The 19,433-nt window shown below is 39.8% G+C and overlaps 1 protein-coding gene across 1 annotated transcript; it reads right to left on the bottom strand.

Moving 5' to 3' along the window:
- Positions 1–2,384: 2,384 nt before the first annotated feature.
- PIGM (phosphatidylinositol glycan anchor biosynthesis class M) lies at positions 2,385–8,362 on the bottom strand. Its single transcript, XM_077175551.1, has one exon. The coding sequence runs from the start codon at positions 8,224–8,226 to the stop codon at positions 6,979–6,981; it is 1,248 nt and encodes a 415-aa protein (XP_077031666.1). The 5' UTR covers positions 8,227–8,362; the 3' UTR covers positions 2,385–6,978.
- Positions 8,363–19,433: the final 11,071 nt, after the last annotated feature.

Genomic DNA, 19,433 nt, shown 5'->3' on the forward strand with positions numbered 1-19,433 from the left:
TTCCTGAGCCGTCACATCTGAGGTAGCTATTTATACCAGCTGCAGAGTTGTCTGCTGTTTCATTTTCTCAATACATTTTCAATATAAATTTCCAATGCAATCTAACCAGACCAGTAATAATAAAACCTTATTTAATTATGGTATCAGCTCACTATAATTTTTCTAAATTATTTTCCTAAATTGTCTAGCTTTCTACGATGAATTCTATTATCTGCTTCCAGATTTTCATTTAGCTTCAACAGTAATTCACCCTCTCCTAAAAATGCAATGCTGGAATGCATATGAGAGCCTAACATACACCACAAAAATGTTTAAATATATGCAAAAAAGAAGAATATTTTGCAATCAAAATGTCTTTAGTTAAGTGTTTACAGTTTATTGCCAGTCAGACTCGTAATTGTTTCAAACAAGACTGCAATCACTTATGGCAGTGTGCTACAGAAATAGATTAGGAGACATCGTGGCTCGAATAAGGTGTCAATTAAATGTGTCAAGCCACCACAACTGGCAAAGGCAAACAGTTCAGCAAGCTGCAATCACTTCTCAGTGATAAATTAGTGGCAGAGGCAAGACAACAGTCAAGGTCTCTGGGGCCTCACTTTTTGCCCTTGTTTCTTGTCCACTTTGCTCCATCCTGCATATGTAAATTTTGGCCCTGGCCATGCAGCATTTCTTTCCAGTGAACAAACAACATTTGGTTAACTTTGAACATCAAACTTTCTTATACTTAATCAGCCAGTTTATTAGAGCATGAAGGAAAATTGGTCATGACTTCAGTTCCTGTACTGCTGGAATTAACAAGCTGGCTGATGCCAGCACTAAACTTGGAAGTGCTAATGGTAATTAAAATCTATTTTCAAATACATCTGACAGTTTTAAGGTGAAGTACTTGTTATTCATGTGAATTTCCAGACTGTGTGTAAAAAAAGGTGCTACTTTCTTCACAAAGGTGTCAGCTGTGGGAACAACATAATTAGTTATTAATTAATTATTAATTCTCTCTGATATAGCATTTGTTCCCTTTCAGTGAGGATATAGCAATATGTGTCCTCCACAGTCTCTGAGTAAGGAAAGCTTGAAACTAGAATTTACAAGCATTGCTATTTTTAGTTACCCTGTTTTGCACACTCACACACACCCCTACATATATCTGAGAAATTTATGACAACATAGTGCTAATATTGAAGCTGACATAAATTATCGGTAGCTTTATCATCATTTGACAAAAGTCCATGTAGCCAAACCAGTCAATTTTCTCTCAGGTGCATTTTGGTAAAATACTTCATATTAACAAAGTACTCCAACACCTAGCTCAAATGAGACTTTGTTCTTCCAAAAGGTAATCTGAATTATTCAATATATTCACACTGTGTGGGGTGGAAGATAAAGGAAGGATAATCCTACTTTGTTTTCCACTTTGTTTTCTAAGCCTGCTTCCTGGCTAATTCAATCTATTGGATCAGTAGGAGAGACATGGGATAGATTAAAAAAATGTTGACTGTCAGATCACCAGGGGATTTGAATTAATGTTCTTTTGCAGAGAGTGGAGACATATGGGCCACAGAGTGCAGTTCTCCTTGGAAAATTACTGTCAAAACAGTACCATCTCAATTAACATAGCTGCTGACTTGTGGAGCAGGAATCAGATTTTACTTGAGTTAACCTTCAAAAAGCAGTTTCAGAGTAACTGCTTACTAATAACCTCTTGCTACACCAACAATATTGCCTCATAATAGCTTATGCAAGTCACACCTGTACAACTCCACAAGTGCTACTGTAGAATATAACATTCTATAGACTCTCTTATGATAATGTGAAGGAAGGAAAGTCATACTCATCCCTGACAATTGCTATCAAGATCCCATTTTCCTCCTGTAAAATGGGAAAGCACTTTTGATCGAATACCCTTCATATAAATAATGGGAATTTCACAGTATGGGATTACTGCTCAATTTGCCTGCATTTCAGCTGATTTCCAAGGCTGAAGTTGTTTTTGTAGCTAATGAGATACAGACATTTCTTTTCGACATTTCTCCCACAGATGTTCTAGCTGGCTTCCCCACCAATTTCCATGAAAAATATGGAAGATCTCTTATATGTAATTTCTTTATGTGCAAGCTATGAAATTTTTTATCTGAAGAGATCATTAACATCTGAAAGTTAAGCTCTAAGAATAATGAGAGGCTGCAGCTAAAGTGTTATCTACACATGAAGTAAGACTGCAGCCCAGTAAACAACCTCTTCTGCAGAAGCCCCAACCCTCTCAGTATGTACCAGAAAGGGGTCATGAGGAATTCTGCTCAAAGTACTATCAACTTGCACCATTAAAAAATTACAAATAAAAAGAGACATTCCAGCTATTAAAAATGCGTGCAACAGTTGCATGAATTTATTGCATCAATTTATTAATGTCTTAAAAGAAATTCAATTAAAATAAACCTCAAAACAATGGTACTTGCATCAAAAGAAAATTTTATCTTTCTGATACTTTCACTAGTATAAAATGTAGGTCTCTGACCTCATTCATCATGCATAAAGACTGAAACAAGTCTCCTGCACAAATGTGACTAGTGCAGATTTTTATAATGAAGAACATCAGGATACCAGTGGAATGTGCACATTCAAGAACAGAGTTAGTTCGTTCTTTATTGTGCCTATTACACCTCAAGATCCCTGCAGCATATGATTTTATTTTCCATATGCATCAAAATGTATGTAATTCACTTTTAGAGACACTAGAGATTCTGAGTGCTGAATATAAGAAATATGTAAGGAACCTGTTTTACAGAGGGTAGCTCTGAAAAATATGATTCAAAGATGTATTGACTGGGACTTTTTGTTTCTTTATGTGCAGGTAAATATTTCGGCTTGTAAGTATTGTGCACATAAATATGCTCTTAAGCAAGAAAATTGCTTGAGTGGTTTGGTTTCAGTCTGAGTAAAGGGTTTGTCCTAAATTCAGGGTAATCCTATGATATCACTAGGACAGGCATTCTGCAGCTGTCTTTGGCAAATATATGAGGAATATCTGATATATTTTGAGGTTCCCTGTGTTAGCTATGTATTTCTGCAGCCCTTTTGAAGTAGATGACTCATTCTTCTCAGATAAAAAAAGCAAACCATTTGCTCATAATTTACTCTCTTTTAACATTTACTTTCTCCATACAATATTACAAAAAATGTTGGAGTTTCCCCTTGCTGTTAAGTGTAAAAGCTTCATGGTTTCTGATGAGCTCAGTTTAGCCCACCTAATTGCCTTCTTTACTATGACAGGAGTCAATACAATGCAAGTAACACACACACACACACAAAAGTTCCTTAATAAAGACCAAGTACGTTGTATCATAGATGGTAATTCATCATTCCCACACTAAAACTGAATGAAATATTTATTATTGTACTTTTGTTTACCCTGCCTTTTTAATAATTGCACTTATAAACTTTAAAACAAATCATTGTTAAATGCCGAGCTTTGCCTGAAGTCACCTGAGAATCCAGTCATGAGTCTTTAGACAATAGGTAACAGTGGAAAAATCAAGACAAAAATGATACTTTTCTTGATTCTTTTCCCTCTTTCACCTCTTGTACTTTGTGCTTAAGAGCTGGTTTCAGTGCAATGTGAAAAAATTCTGCAGATGGGACACATTTCAATGGGCATTTCAAACTTTTAAAAGCAAAGGAGTCGCCATTACAGTTTTGCAACACATGGTAGGGAAGGAACACTAACATTGAGAAACTTCAGTTCCTAATTATCAGAGGATAAATGGACACAAAGTTATCAAGCAAAATAATCTGAACAGCATCAAAAGCAATAAATGTTCCATAGGAAATGAATTTGGTAAATTTTAAAGGCATTATAACTATTCACCATAACTTGTTCAAGAACTATAACTTATTTGGTACTCCATTAAATTATTTTAACCCTTTTTAACAAATGAATAAATGATTCAATTCCATTTAACTATGGAATTGGTTTTTAAAAGCAATTTTCAATATCTAAACTCTCAAATATCTTTTTGTTTGTTTCCTTCAGTTTATTTCTCTTATCCAGCTTTTTATGAGTCATTTGAATAACTTCTATTCAAATCACAAACACATTTGGGTGATTTAGAAAGCAACTGTAAAAAGAGGGACTCGTCCTGGATTATTAAAATGACAACTGTAAATCTAGGTTTTTTTAAAAGCCTTTTTATAGCTTGTTTATGCATGGCTTTCTCAAATCATCACTGCAGGACTGGTACTGACCATCAAATGGAAGGTACCCTTCAGCTCCTGTTGCTGCTTCAGAATTTGAATTCTGAAAAATGATGCAGAATAACTGAAAAATTTGCCTTCTCAAAATGATGTAGCTATTAACAAGACAAGAATTTATTTTTCATAAGGAAATTACTTCTTACCTAAAAAATTACAATTCTGTCACAAATAAAGTAACTTTAAATGCTGGGTTTTGTAGGTTTTTGAGGTTAGAAATGCCTTTTAGCTTGCATTTGCTTCCTTTGCTAATAGGAAGGGAAAAATAGAGGTGTGGAAATGTCTGCAAACAGCATAGGTAGGTCTGTTAAAGCAATACAGAACATTGCTCTGGGGGAACAAAACACGCTTTTTGCAACAGAAAAATGTGTAACAGATAATGGAAGGTCAGCTAAAAAGAAAAATGAGCCATTGCCTGGACATCAGCATGGGGTGAGTAGAAGTATTGCACAGCAGAGCCTCTTCAGTCTTCTGTGGAAGCTGGGTATATCCAACTCTGCCCTGGAGAATAAAGCCACATGGGAGGATTTTGCTTCACATGCTCACAGCACACACAAAATGTCTTGCTGATTAATATAAAACTGTGTGCAAGTGGCTTATGCCACCAGTTTTTTGACTGATACACCTCTAGTGGAAGATGTAGACAGGCTGGTGCTATAAAACTTTCTTCATCCCAGATAAAGAAGGAAATCAGTGCCACGTCTGCCCCAAAAAACCAAGACAGCCAGAAGAATATCCATTGCCTTATCCAATTTCTGGATTCTCAAAGAGGCTGTCAAGATTTTCACAGCTTGAAGGCAAGAGAGAAGGCAGATGGCAGAGAAAAGCTTTCCAGTGAGGGAGCAGAAACACTCCCCAATACTCTGACCATGGAAATCACAGGGAAATTGTCCTTCTAGCACATCAGAATGTCTAAATTGGGCCAGAGTGGTACAAGGACACGATCACATCTCCTGATAACATGTCCTTTGGCTCTGGGCTCTGAGGGCTCAGGGGTTTCCTCTGTTTCATGTAACCACCTCAGTTACATGAAACTCAGTGAGGCTGAGAAGCAATGGGAAAAATTCACAGATTAAAATACTGTAATTCCATGTTGCAAGACAGCACTACAACCAGGAAAAGAAATCCTGCACGTGAAGTAGCTGGAAGTCAGTGCAGTGCTGTGCTGAGGAGGAGGGCAGCCTCAGGAGACCACCAGGGATCAGAGGCAGCCTGGCAAATCCATTTGGCCACACCCTTTCCCAGCGACATCACCAGGAATTCCACCAAGTGGGTGAAGCTATTTTGCCTTGAAGCCCACACTATTTTACACAGTAGGGTTTTCACTTTTGCACTGGGTGTAACTAAAAGGTGAGGCAAATATGAAAATCCTTCTATTTGGCATTTGCCTATTTAAAGTAGATTTTACTAAAATACATTGTCAGTTTCTGCCTCTGTCAAAAGCTGTGTACATCAGACCTCTTGTAGGATGTTCTAGAGAGTATTGATTCCAAAATGGCTCTGCTCTCCTCTCATCATCACCTGGCACTCAATTCCAAATCTTCCAGTGTCTCCTACAGGAATAAATGTGTTTTGACAAGTTGTAGAGCTTCCTATTTCAAAACTTCCCTTTTCTTCTGGGAACTGCTCAATTTCCTCAACCCCTTTCATTTTTTCATTTCTTTTTAATAGCAGAGAAACGGAACCACTGAGAAACAACATTTCCAATTACTGTTTTGGCATAAACTCTAGTGCTTTTGGGACACAAGTGCCATTCTAAGTGTACTTTGACTCTGCATTTGCTATTGTTAACACCCACAATAACCATATATTAATGGAAATGTAAGGCAGTGGCCTCTTTTCTGGAGCCTGGCAGGAAGAAACAAATATATAAGCTTTATACACCTCTGTGATCCAAGACAGGTATATGGGAAAAACTTCCTCCATGGCAAGGGGAATAAATCTATTAAAAAATTCAAACAGAACAGAATGTGCAAAAATAAGTGAAAGAGTGGAATATCTGAATTCTAAAATAAATTAGAAGCCTCAAAGAGTTAATGACATAACGAGCAGGTACAGGCCACATAGCTAAAATGTTACTGTGGAAACAAAAGAAAAAATGAACCCCACCATAAATGTTGAGTGATTGCCTTGCCAAACACCCCACTGACCTACTGGAATGTACAAAACTGTCAAACTCCAATTTCATAACCAAATTCCACCTTTATTATCTCCCGTGTTATTCTAGGTAAAGGCCAAGGTCCTCATCAGACTAACACTGAGAATGAGAAAAAGGTGCCAGGCCTAGTCCATAAGGGAGTATGAGCAGGAACTGGGTGGCCCCAGTACAGGGGTCAAAGGGCAGGGCACAGCCCCACTGTCTCTGGAAGCAGCAGGTGAAGACAGTCAGTGCAGATGGGTAGAGCCCATTCACCAGAGCCCCAAACATGTTTAAGTGATGAACTGGGCCAGGGTATTTCCAGGCATTCTAATCAGGAGCAAGAGGACAGAGCTGGAGACAGTGCTGGAGAGAAGGTTGCAATGCACTTTCAAGACCCACACAGGAGACAGGTACCCCTGCTGACACTGCTCAGGGCAGGATGGGGCTGCTCAGGGTGACTGACAGTAACATTTACACACAATGTGCTTTTGTACAACTTAATTGCACTTTTGTTAGATGAAGTGCTGGTGATATGTGATGCCTTACCTATAGTACAGTAGGGCTGTTTATGGATTTTGGGCAGTTTATTACCGTTGCTTCAGTTTTTTTGCAACTTGTGTTTCTTTTTGATAATGTGCAATAATCTGAACAATTATGAGGCTATTAATTAAAAGGAAAAGCAAGCCTGCCATCCATATAAATAAGTAAGTGTTATATCCTTTGAACTCCAGAAAGAATGCAGGAGTAAGCCACAGGCCTTGTCCGATGAACCACAGACAGAGAAGCAGCACGGCCCTATGCCAAGACATCTTAATACTAGGCATTACAAGGGGCAAAAGGCAGAGATACCAGACAAAGTACTGCGATGTGCATACTTTGTTAAAAGTCACAAAAATAGCGGTGTGTAGGAAACAACTGAAGGCAAGGTCTCTGTAGAACGCTATGGAAACAACCAGGAGCAAAAGCAGCTGAGGCAGGAAAGCTGCGAGCCCAAGGGCAAAACTCCACTTGCTCTCTGCTGTCAAGTACAACATGTAGAAATAGGGAGAGAAGTTATGACGGATATCCCTCCTAGTCAGGTGATAGAGGTAGGCGTGCTCCAAAAACTCCCAGCCATAGAGGTGATAAAATGCCACAGTCAAGGCAGCCAGCACTGATCCGGCAACTGTTCCAAAGAGCAGCACGTCGCGGTTCAGCATCTTCACCAAGAGGTGCCAGAGGCGCGCCATGACCGTGACCCTTGCCGCTCTGTCCCCCCGCGCCCGCAGCGCCCCGCGGCCCGGCGCGGCGCTCAGGCGGAGCGCTATGGGCAGCGCGTAGCTCAGGGGATAGATTTTCATGTGCACGGCCAGCCCGTAGCACACGGCGGCCTTGCCCACGCTGCCCGCCTCCACCCAGTAGAGCGTGGCGAGCACCAGCAGCGCCACCAGCGCCTCCGCGTTGCCCCGGCTGGACACGGCCATGGGCAGCGGGTTCAGGAGCCAGGCGGCGGCGCAGCACCCACAGGCGCGCCCGGCGGGGGTCCCACGGCGCCGCAGGGCCCGGTAAGCGACGACGGCAGCCGCCAGGTCCCCGGCCACGAAGAGCAGCTTCCCGAAGGCCTCGGCGAGGAGCACGTTGGGCGTCAGCAGCCAGGCCAGGAGCGGCGTGTAGCGGTAGGTGGCCCGCCGGTACGGTGAGCGCCCCTCGGTCACCAGCCGCGCCGCGTCCGTGAACACCCGGTAGTCGACGTCGGTGTAGCGCACCCGCATGGTGCGGTCCTGGTGCAGCCCGTACAGCACCAGCGCCAGCCTCGCCAGCAGCCCCGCGAGCAGGGCCGCGCCCACCCCCGCCATCCGTTCCGCGCGGGGTGGGGAGAGTGCGGGAGCGGGAACACGCGGGGCTCGGGCGCTCCCGGCGGACGGGGCGCGGGCGGCCGCGCTCGGTGCCGCTTCCGCCGGTGCGCGAGGAGGAGGCGGCCCCGCGCCTGCGCGCAGCCCGGGCTGGGCGGGCCCGCGCTCCCTCAGGCGCGGCGGGGAGAGGGGCCGGGACAGGGCCTGGGGCGCCGCTGGGCCGGGGCGCTGTGGGGAGGGACCCATGGGGGGCGGTGGGCAGCGTGCCTCTACTGCGGGCTGGGAGCCTGGCAGGACATCGGCACCGGGATCCGGGGAGAGCTGCGGGGCACCGCCACCCGCGCTGCCCCCGGCACCGCCGCTGCCCATTGCCCCCTCACCCTGCCGGGAGCTGTCGGGCTCCACGGGTAGAGAGGCGGCAGATGCAGGAGTAGTTAAGTAAGAGGGAAAAACAACATCTGTTATTTGCCTTCCGCAAGTGGCTGTGTTTTGCCTAGACGTATGAGCGCTCTCCGGAGCGCTTAGGTGAGCTTCCTGCCGCAGCACATTTCTCATTTAATTAGATCATAAACAGCGTCGTGAAAATCGGAGCTTAGAGAGAGTCACTTACAACAAAGGAATTAATTCCGCTCTATTTTGAGGGTCTATTATGTATGTTTTTCAGATAGTTTTCCTGTCTGGTTATTTGCCATCTCACATTTGAATTGGGGCTGATTGAAAAACAGGCATTTATTACTTATTGCTATTGCGGGTTTTATATTAGAACTTATAAGGGATTCTCTTAGAGATGCTTTATTAATCAAAAATATGAATTTTCTTGTTCAGTAGTTAATTGCAACCCCACTGTTTTTGCTGAGTGGTTTCATTTGGGAATATTTTGGGAACTAGTGTTAATGGCTCACATCACTTACAGAAAATAATCTACTTTTTCTCAGTTCTAGGGACACCCATCGAAGAACTGGGAACAGATCTTTTGCATTTGGCAGAGGCATCTTGGAGGGTGGCCTAACTAGTAGGATATTCAGGGGACAAAAGATATTTTTGTGTGCACACAGTTACTAATTTTTATCTGTTAAGGCTGTTCTTCTGTATATAACAGTACAATGGGATATAGTTGGAAATATCCGATGGGAGAAGCATAGTAACCAATCTGGAGAGTCAGTTTTTCCTCTGTCAGATACTTGCATTTTTTTACTAAACTGGACATCTTCAATAGGAAATCTGAAGGGAATTCTCCATTAACTCACCATATCATGTAATGAAGTCCTAAAACTGATTGTTAGGACGTTTTTGGGAAAGGGAATGAAGGTGGTTGTTGATCCTTGGTAAATAATTGCTTTTTCACTATTGCTGTTTTACTTTCGAATGGGAAAGATTGGTAACATTTTCTTTTTTTTCCTCTTTTATGTATCTTGTACTATAATGGTTGGGGTACTTTTAAAAATGCTTCCATCCCCATAACCATTGTTGTGCCCAAGCTTTTATCTGGAAAAGCTAGGAGATCAATGCTGAATAAAATCACTGGGACTGAAATAACTTGGAAGTAGATATATGTAGATACTACTAATTTTTTGGTTTGGAAAAGTTTGCAAAGAACTATTCTTGCTATCTGCCAACAGTCTCCCAGGATTGTTTGCTGTTTTGATGCCTTCATGAATGGAACATGTTTTATTATTCCTGACCCTTGGAGGAAGCTGTTCATGGTCAGATCAGAACACATTGCAGTTCATTTGCTTAAGTGTCCAGGTTTAATGGTATTGGTGGAATAATATGAGTTTAATAAATAAACTTAGGAGTATGCTGGTGTCTCATGGTTTTCTTGTCTGTTTCTGACAGTCTGTTTTCAGACAAATCTTTTATCTGACATTAACAGAAGTTGTTAAGCTGTTGGTAGTGACTGTTTATCAGGATTCTAAAGAGGAACAAAGTAGGTAATTTAATTCTAAAGGGTCATGATGTAAATAAAACAGAAAATCTGCCTTAGCTACTCTGACTGTATGACATTGCCTGAGCTGGAAAAAGAATTGATTTTCCTTATCAATAATTTAACATCTTCAAAATACGCCTGAAGCTCTTCAGAGAATTAAGATTTGGCTCAAAAATGCATTTGGCTTCAGATTTGATACCAGCTTGCTTAACCTGATTTGTCATGTACTGTAGACTTTAATGCAGGAAGGAGGGCAGTCTTATTAAAGTTATAAATCTGTTGTTCCTGTAAAAAGCTGCTTTTATTTATATCAGTCACCATCAGCCACTTTTAGAAAATGCTGGGAGATAAAAGCTCATAGAACTGCTGGGACTGAGGCTGATTGATTCCAGTGCACATGAAGGTACAAACAGCATGAAGAAAAGTGTGGAGTTGCCATTACATAAATAAGATTACATATGTATGTGTATATTCACATGGACATAAAGGTTTTATTTCACTACCTGCCAGGCATTTTGTTTACATGTTCTCAAAGATGGACCATCTTATAAACTGAGGTCACTTCCAAATTTGCTTCTCTTGCCTACTTGTGATGGGGGATTATAAACCTGAACTCAAGTATTAACTTCTCGCTTCACCTTCTGTAATAGAGACTGCTTGAGCAGCACCAGGACATATATTCCATAAACTATCTCCTAGGAGCTGCCACTACTAAAGATTTACATGGCAGTGGTAGCATTAAAAGGACAATGAACTTGGCACTGGTTGTGCCAAGTGTTCTAAAACCTAATGGAAGTTTTAACCATCTAAAAACCAAGGTACTGCTGGAGGGTGGCAGCTGGAGTGAAGGACACAGTGCTATGCTGGTTCCTGCTCAACCAGGGGCAATCCACACATTTGGCCAGGTTCTTGCCTTTCAGGGGTTTACTCTCCACACTAAGGTGGAAAGTTATGCTTTGAGAAGGGTTAAGCTGAGCCTACGGCCATCAACAAAGTTGAACATATGGTTGAAAGGGTACACAAGGGCTAAATATTGGAGGAACTAACAGATTAAATCTGAGAACTTTGAGGAGAATAAAGAGGCTAGTGAAGGTTGAAAATTAGAAGAGGATTCTCTAGAAGTAACATAAGGGAGATGTTGTAACTGGTAGCAATGCAAGGAAGAAAAGAACAGGTGCTGAGTTGTGATGGTGAAAACCTTAGTTAAGATCCTGGGGGGCTGGAAAAGCTGGAATATCTGAAAAATTATGGAAGAAAGAGCAGTAAAAGGCTTTTTAGGAGGAAGGCAGTTGGAGGATGCTTCCATATGCTGTATTTTAGGTAATTCTACAGATATCTCAGGGTGAGACATTTCTCATGCAAGTCTCCACTCAAAATCTAATTGTTAATGGCTAGCTATGCTTTTAGACTTTGTTGTTATGGGATAAAATTTGATCATAAGGACTGTATGTTTTTCTATAAATTGTCATACTGTATGTATGCAGTGACATAAGTCTATATGTATAAAAGGTGGTAGGAAAGTTGAGTATTTAAGGAAGTAAGGAAGATACTGGGCAATAGCTGGTATTAGGTCTTCAGACTTTTGAAAGGGGAGACTGCTGTGCTGTAAAGTATTAAAGTTCCCTTTTAACTCTCTTGGGTTTTGAACTCAGAATGTTTCCTTGCATGAGAAGTACTCTTGCCTAATATATTTGTAAACTGACAGTAAGTTTTTGATAAAATGATAAGTACAATCTGTTTCTTGTAGCACATGAAATTCTGTAGAAAAAGTGACTGACACTTTTCTTAGATATTTTGAGCTTGATAAAATTGGCTTTGCAAATAGGATTGATGCCTTTCAAGTATTTGTAGTGCGTTGATTTTTAGATATTATTAGCAAAAGAGAAATATAATTAAGATTATGTAAGGAAGTGTTTGTTTCTGCTTTAATACTGAAATGAGTAATACAGGAGGGTTTGCAAAAATTAACTGAAAAACACATTAGAACTCTTCACAGAAGAAAATCACCATTATATATAAAAAACTACACTCTCCTTTAAACTTTTTCTGTTAATGTGTTTTCTTAAAACTGCCTGATAAATCTATACCCTTATTCACACATTATGCTATAAATGTGGCTACTTGGAGAATGTGATTGGAGCTATAAAGGAATTATTTTTTTTTCACCACATTGTGATTTTGCACAGTATGCTTTCAAGTGGTGTTGGCAGAGTTCTGCTTGCAGTGGTTATGCTGATTTTATGTCAGTGTATTAGGTACAATTCCAGCCCTTCAGGCAAAATAAGTACTGGATAAAAATTAGTCTGTGGGGTAACCTCTTAAATTTACCATTAGGAAGAAAAGAAAATATTATATCTGAGAAAACACATGTGGTGGCAAGAAGTCCACGGAAGTATGATGCTGGCCTAGGGGGCAATTGTAAAAATATGGCCCTTTTTGCTTTAAGGCCATGGAGAATCTGAGTTTTGATATGGTAAACAGGAGTTTCCTGCATCTAGGATGGACAGTGCCTGGCCCTTACTGCCTGACTTGCAATACCAAAACAGAGCATTTTCCCCCTTTGTGCACTGCTTCTATAGCTTTAGCTAATGGCACAGGCAGCCCAGTGGATTAGGACTCCAGAAGTGGGAGCATCCAGCTGAGGATTCTGTTGAATTTCCTTTACTTTTAAATTATTTTTCTATTCACTTCTGCTAATAAAAGGGTGAAGAGAGAGAATTAATGAACCCAGGCAAAAGAGAAACTGGAGCCAAATGACAAATTATGAATTTAGGAGACTGAGGGTTCCTGGCACCAGACTGCTGGGTTCTGACCATTGTGCAGAATGACGTCCAGTGGCACCTCCAGAAAGCACCTGTGAAAGGCTAAATCTAATTGTGTTAAGCAGCACTTCTTGCTGGCTTTTGAATGTGTAAGGGAAACATTTTGTGCATTTTTAGTTTATAACTGCCTAAATTTTTTCCAATTCTTTGGAAGGGGAAAAGAGACAAAACTTGAACAGCAACTTTGCTGTTCTCAGGCTGTGTTGTGTTTGCAGTTACTCACTGAGATAAGAACAAGTAACTGTAATTACAGATAAAGTCTCAAACTAAATCTTGCAGAGTTGGCTGATAGGAACACTAGGTACTATTCTCATCACCTCTGTTTCTTAGGCTTTTGTGCATCAAATGGATTTCCAAGGTACTTTATTTACAATAGATAAAAATATGAGTTTCAAGTCTTTAACGCAAATGGAGCAGTTATTTTATATAGGACTAAAAGGTTTATAAATTTAGGCAATAAAATCAATGATGCAGTTTCCTGCTTTTGACTTCATGGTCAAACCTGATCAGTTGATCAGAGAAGTTAATATCTTAATTTCTTTAATACTTCATGACCAAAACATGGCTTATGAAGCGCTGTCTTTCCTTCTCACTATAAACATCTTACTCTTTCTTCTGGCTGTAAGCATGATGACAGTGTTGCATGTACTTGTGCAAACACTGAAAATCATAAAGAAAAGGTCTCTTAGCTTTCTCAATTTCTGATGGCATTTTGATCCGGTCACAATGAAAAGAAAGGAAAGATAGTTGGATAGGGATATAGTTAAAAGTGGCTGTGGGGATTGGTGGGACCACATGCTTCCCATTGGATGATTTTCACTTTCATTGGGGAAATCTCAGATGCTTGGGCAAGGGATTGTTGTCCTACCACCTGCTTTATTTGTGCTTACAGGATGCCTTAGCTGTTCACACAGACAGAAGACTGAAGCAGTGTGCTGTGAGAGATTCAGACCTGCAAGCAGTGTATTGGACAATAAATAAAAATAAAAGTAGATGCCTTTTGGATTATTATTTCTTTTGCTTCTCGATAATATGGTTCAGCCTAACTGCTTTTCCAGCAGTGGCTGTGCAGCAGTTTAGAAGCAGCTGTTACAAAAGGCAGAGCTCAGCTGCTAGGGCTGACTGTGCTGGAAGGGCTCCAGAGATGCTGTTTTTGAGGAGCTACAGCATGTGTGTGTTTGTATAGACACCCTGGGACTCCTCCTCTGGGAATGGTGGAAGAGAAGAGGGAATAGCTTGCTGTTGTTTAGTTTCCTGTTCTTGACTGGGGATGCCTAGAAGTAGGAAAACCCCACTTACCCTATCTCCCTTGGGTGGAATGAAGGAACATCCTATAGGAGAGAGGAGCAGCTGTTGGGGAGCTCTAGTCTGTAGAGACATGAGTAGTCCTCTGGTCTACCCAAAGCTGATTTTGCCTTTTGCCTCCAAGTGTGTTTAAGGTCTATCTACCTAAATAGATATCTGGATTTAAAAAAAAACCAAACCAAACAAACAAACAAAAAGAACCAAACAAAAACCAAATAAAAACAATAACAACCAAAACAAAAAACCACGTTAGCTTTTCTCACAAGAGTACTCTGAGTAATAGTTGGTACTCCTAGCAGGTATAGAGTGTGCATGGGAAAATGAGAATGAAGATTATTTGGGTTTCTGCATCCTCCAAAAGTTTTGAAAAACCCAGTTCTTCTCTGTTACATTAAGCTTGAAATACTCTCTCTGGAAAGGGAAGGAAACATTCTTTTAGCTGGCTTAGGTGCTTTTGGCCTCAACCAATAAAGGGTTTCCCTGTCTTCTCTCATGAATTATTTACAATTGGTTAAATAACCAATTTTACAAACATTTTACAATGTTTACAATCTTTGGAACTCTTACTATTATTAAACTTTTCCCCTTCACTATTTTCTAGAGGATGGCATGGTCTTCTTAATATTTTTTGGGAAAGAATCCTCAATTTTTCGAAAACCTTTTAAATGCATTTATGGGGATGTCTTTTTAATGCCATTGCCTTTCTCTTTTTGACAGCTTTTCAGAAACATAATCTTGAAAACTGTCCTTGAGTAATAATTCTACCTTATTATTCCTTTTGGATTATCCTGGTGTATTCTGCATAGTGGTTAAGATGTAATTGTACTTTGCACTACAGAATGATAATGTACATAAGAATGCATCTAAGAATGTGCACATAAGAATGATAAGCTAAAGAAAGATATCTTAGAGACTCAGTTGCACAGGATGTATCCTTCACTAGCTAGGTGGAAATTCACCTTTTTTTCTTCCCAGTACCTAGGGTTTTTTATCTCCCAAATATTTAGCTGCTCTTCATTCAATCTCTGGCAGTTACTTGGCCAGATCAGTTGCTTGTGCACTGTCTGTCTGAGCTCTGCCTCGTGCTGTGTTAATGATCTCAGGTGCTGGTGCTTCTGCAGAGTATAATCACCTGGTAGCAAAGTCCATCCTGTCTTTGGTGCTGTCTTTGGCATTCACAGTTCTGTCCCTTCTTCTTTCAGTATTGAATGATACTGTCCCCTAAGCTTATGTATGTCTGTCTCTTATCTCAGGCTTCAGAGCTTATTCATTCTCTGCTGATTCAAAGTCACAGCTGTGCCATCAATCTGTTTGTCAGTTTTTCCCCCAGTTGGTGTGTTGGAGATGCTCTGCTTCACACACAGACTCAGGAATGCTGTCTGGCCCTTTGTGCTCTGCAGGTCTGCTGCACCTGGATCAGAAGTTGGAGTCAGACTCCGTTGGTGTGAGCACTTGTGGTTTCAGTGGCAGAACTCCTATTATAGGAGGGAAAACCTGAGGAAGAGGACTTAGGCAAGCTGCATTTGCAGACTTGGGACAATTCATGCACAGTGTTCTGAATCTGCCGTGCAACTGGCAACAGACATGTCACTTGTTTCAGTATTGCTTGTCTTTCTTCATTCTGGTTACTGTTGAATTTCAATATTTGTCCTTGCTGACTGCCACATTGCTGAGTTTGACGGTTTGTTGCCAAAATTTGAGTCTGCTGACATAAACTTTGCATATATTTAAGTAGAGATTCAACCAGTGGTTATCCTGTGTCAGAGTGAATCCTGCTTTGTTTGTATATAGTAGAAGATTAGGAAAGGGTGTGTTTTGAGAGAAAGAAGACAGCTATATCTCATATTTATTTGATGAACTTTTCAAAGAGTTGATTGTGCCAAAAAATACAGTATGAAAATGTCCCCTGGATAAGATGTGTGTTGGGTACCGATGCAATGAAAAGAAACCGTAGTTTTTCCTTATTTTGATTACTGCGTATTAGTACAAATTGTAAAACAATTGTTTCTGTAAAAAGAACAGATTAGTCAGAACTTGATACTTACCAAGAAGTCATGCTATTTAAGGGTGATAGAAATTGTCAGAGTTCCTTGAACAACCAAGACTAGAATCATGCAAAATTGACATTATGTTGAACTATATGTCATGCTTCTACAGAATGCATAAATTACTTGCAATGAATCTTACTACTCAAGTGCTTTCTGGGGTAACTGTGTTGTTCCTGAAAATTAGATGAAAAGATACATTTTCTACTCCCAGTAAAAATCCTGCTGGAGTAATTTTTAGCTAGGATAATCCAGACACAGTTGAAAAGTGAAATTTCTGCATCAGTGGACCTGTGGGCTTCTTCAAGAGGACTGCTCTGTCTTTTAATTCTTGTTAAAATAATTTGAATTTTTAAAAGATGGAACAGTTCTTTGTACAAAATGACTAGAAAAGTAATTTCTTTTGTTTTGTTCTGTATTGTTTTGATTGAGTTGATGTATAAAGACAATTTTCCTTTCTGAGAGCCAGGCTATTTATAGAATTGCATAGGAAAAAATTGAGCAGGTCTTGCCCTGGGAAGGGAATATTGCTACACTCCTCCCTTAGTGCCATCAACACCAGAAAGATTCATTTATTCAGTGTCCCTGTTGATTTTCCCCTGAATTTCAGAGTTCAGACTTCAATCAAGTAAGAGTATCTCAAGCAGAAAGAGATACCATACTGAGATTTAAGTTCCCCATATTCTTTGATGTCCTAGTGTATATTTTCCATTTGAAATAAATGGACAAATCTACCTCATTCCTTGGAGAATTCTTAAAAACTAAAAAATTTCATTATGGGAATTTTTCTCTAAGCCTAAGTCTAAAATGGTGCATCTGTTTTTCCTTGCACTACACAGATTTGTCATGGTTGTGGCTTTTCATGTGACCATAGGGGCATCACACATTTTTGTTTGAATGGATTTTAAAAGAACACTAAGAAAGTTTTGACATGAAGTGGGGAAATTTTTAATAGATAATTCTAACCTAGGTTGTTTGTTTTAATTTTTAGGCAAATATTAACACATTCTCTGTACTGTTTCTCCAACCCTAACAACTTACAAGCAAACACTGATGAAAAAAATGGTATAAAACATTTTTCTTACCACAGTAATTGGCAATTTTATTTTGTGGATCTTTAAGACCTCTTGCCATGACTCTCCAGTTTTAGGGATCTATTTTAAAAATAGAAGGAATTTTCTGCCCCTCTATTTGGAGAGGGGAGAAAACAAACCAAGTTTTTGTAGATATTCTTCAAACCAGGAAAAATCTACTTGTGTTGTAATCTTTGCCACATTTTCTGTGGGTTGAACAAACCCCTGTCACCAAAATTTTGACTTCTGTGGAGATATTTGAATATTCAGATACTGCCATCAGTCTCGGAGTTGTGAAACCAGGGGGTAAACAGGTACCTAGAGTGCTTTCAGCACTCTTCTGCTCTTCTTAGAACACTCAGAGTTTACATGGTAGGGATGGTGTAATCACAGAATCATTTAGTTTGGAAAAGACACTGAAGGTCCGTCTGACTGTAATGGTACAGGTTCATTTCCTTCCTGCCTTTTGTAGACCTGGGATATCTGTTCTTGCTGTAGATACCACAATTCTGATGAGAGAGGTGGATAAGAAGTTCATAACATAAACATATTTGGTTTCTTGAAATAAACAAATAAAAAAAATTAAGCCAAATATGAGATATTCATTTATAGATTTGCTCCATCTAGCATTCTTGTCCACTTCTTATTTTTTGGATATGAAGAAGCTTACTGGCAGTTTAGGGGTGGCAAGTGATTCCTGGCTTTGATTGCAGCATAATCCTTGTAGAGGTGGCAGCAAATGGGCCTTGGAACAAATCATAAAGCAGAAGTGCACAGTGCATTTGTGTGAGGTATTTACTTTGAGGTAATATTTACTTATACAGTGGTGCATGCTCCTATTGTACGATGAAAGTACAGCCAATAAATGCTGCTCTGAAGAGTTCCTTGTTTTCTAAAGGGAAATATATTGTTGTACATGGGAGAAAGAGAAAAAAAGATTATTATGTAGGAAACATATGTGCAACAGTTCAAGGCTCTTGATTATAAATCTTCCCAAAAAGTTCTGATTGCATTGATTTTTTTTCTTTTTAATCTACTTCAGGTACATCATAATTTATCTTTTATTACATATCAAGGTATGTGGTGATGTTCTGCTGTAATTCTCTGGCAACCCAATGAAAAATTATGACAAGAATTACTAATTTTTTTCCAAATTTTTCTTTGCTTAAATGCAGAGGCATATAAAATCAAATTAGGTAATCAAGGTAATCAAATTAAATTTGGCTGACTGTTGCTAGTTTAAATTGTTTCAAAGAAAATGACTAGGGAGAAGACGAAAAAGCCAGTAGACTTAGAAGTCTTTTTTTTTTTTTTTCCCCCCCCCAAGTTCTCATTAAAAGATTTGGCTTGGCATTAACTATTCCATGTGACAGTCAGTTTGATTTGAATGTCACTGAAGACTGTCTCCAACTTCTGTTCCCCCAGGGTCTAGATGAATCTTTTTGGAGGTGTACTAAATTAAAAATTAATAGCAATAGAAAAGGGAATATGGAAGGGTTAATTCTAAGGCATTACAGGCTTGACTTACTACCTTTCAGAGATTAATTTGTAACAAAGTTTTTTATGAAGTATTGAATTTCATGAACTACTTAAGTCTGTTCCCATATAAGCTTAAGCCTTCATTCTTTCAACCTATGTTTAAAAGTTTGAATATGTATAAGTGAAGAAACACTAGACCCGGATTTGGTTCATCATCACAAAATACAATTCACCTCAGTAATTTTCCTATTATTTTCTTTGAATGAGATAATGCAGTATTTCAAGTTTTTGTGTGTGTGTATGGTCTGTAGTGGTATCCAAGTCAAAAGTGGAGAATTGTACTAGTTGACCTCAGGAGGATTTAAGAACTGAGTGACTTTCTGTATGCTTTTTGCTTTAGGAAGGTGTTAGAAACTCTTATGTAGTATAGAACTGAATGGAAGTAACCTAGGGTTATGTTAGAGTCTTTGCAGTCTGAAAGTTCAATGTCCGGCCTATGCTAGCTCTCTACCTTTCCACTGTGATTAATGGAAAGAAGTAGATACCTCCAGAGAGCTGG

The sequence above is a fragment of the Agelaius phoeniceus genome, chromosome 3 (assembly GCF_051311805.1).
Source record: "Agelaius phoeniceus isolate bAgePho1 chromosome 3, bAgePho1.hap1, whole genome shotgun sequence".
NCBI lineage: Eukaryota > Metazoa > Chordata > Aves > Passeriformes > Icteridae > Agelaius > Agelaius phoeniceus.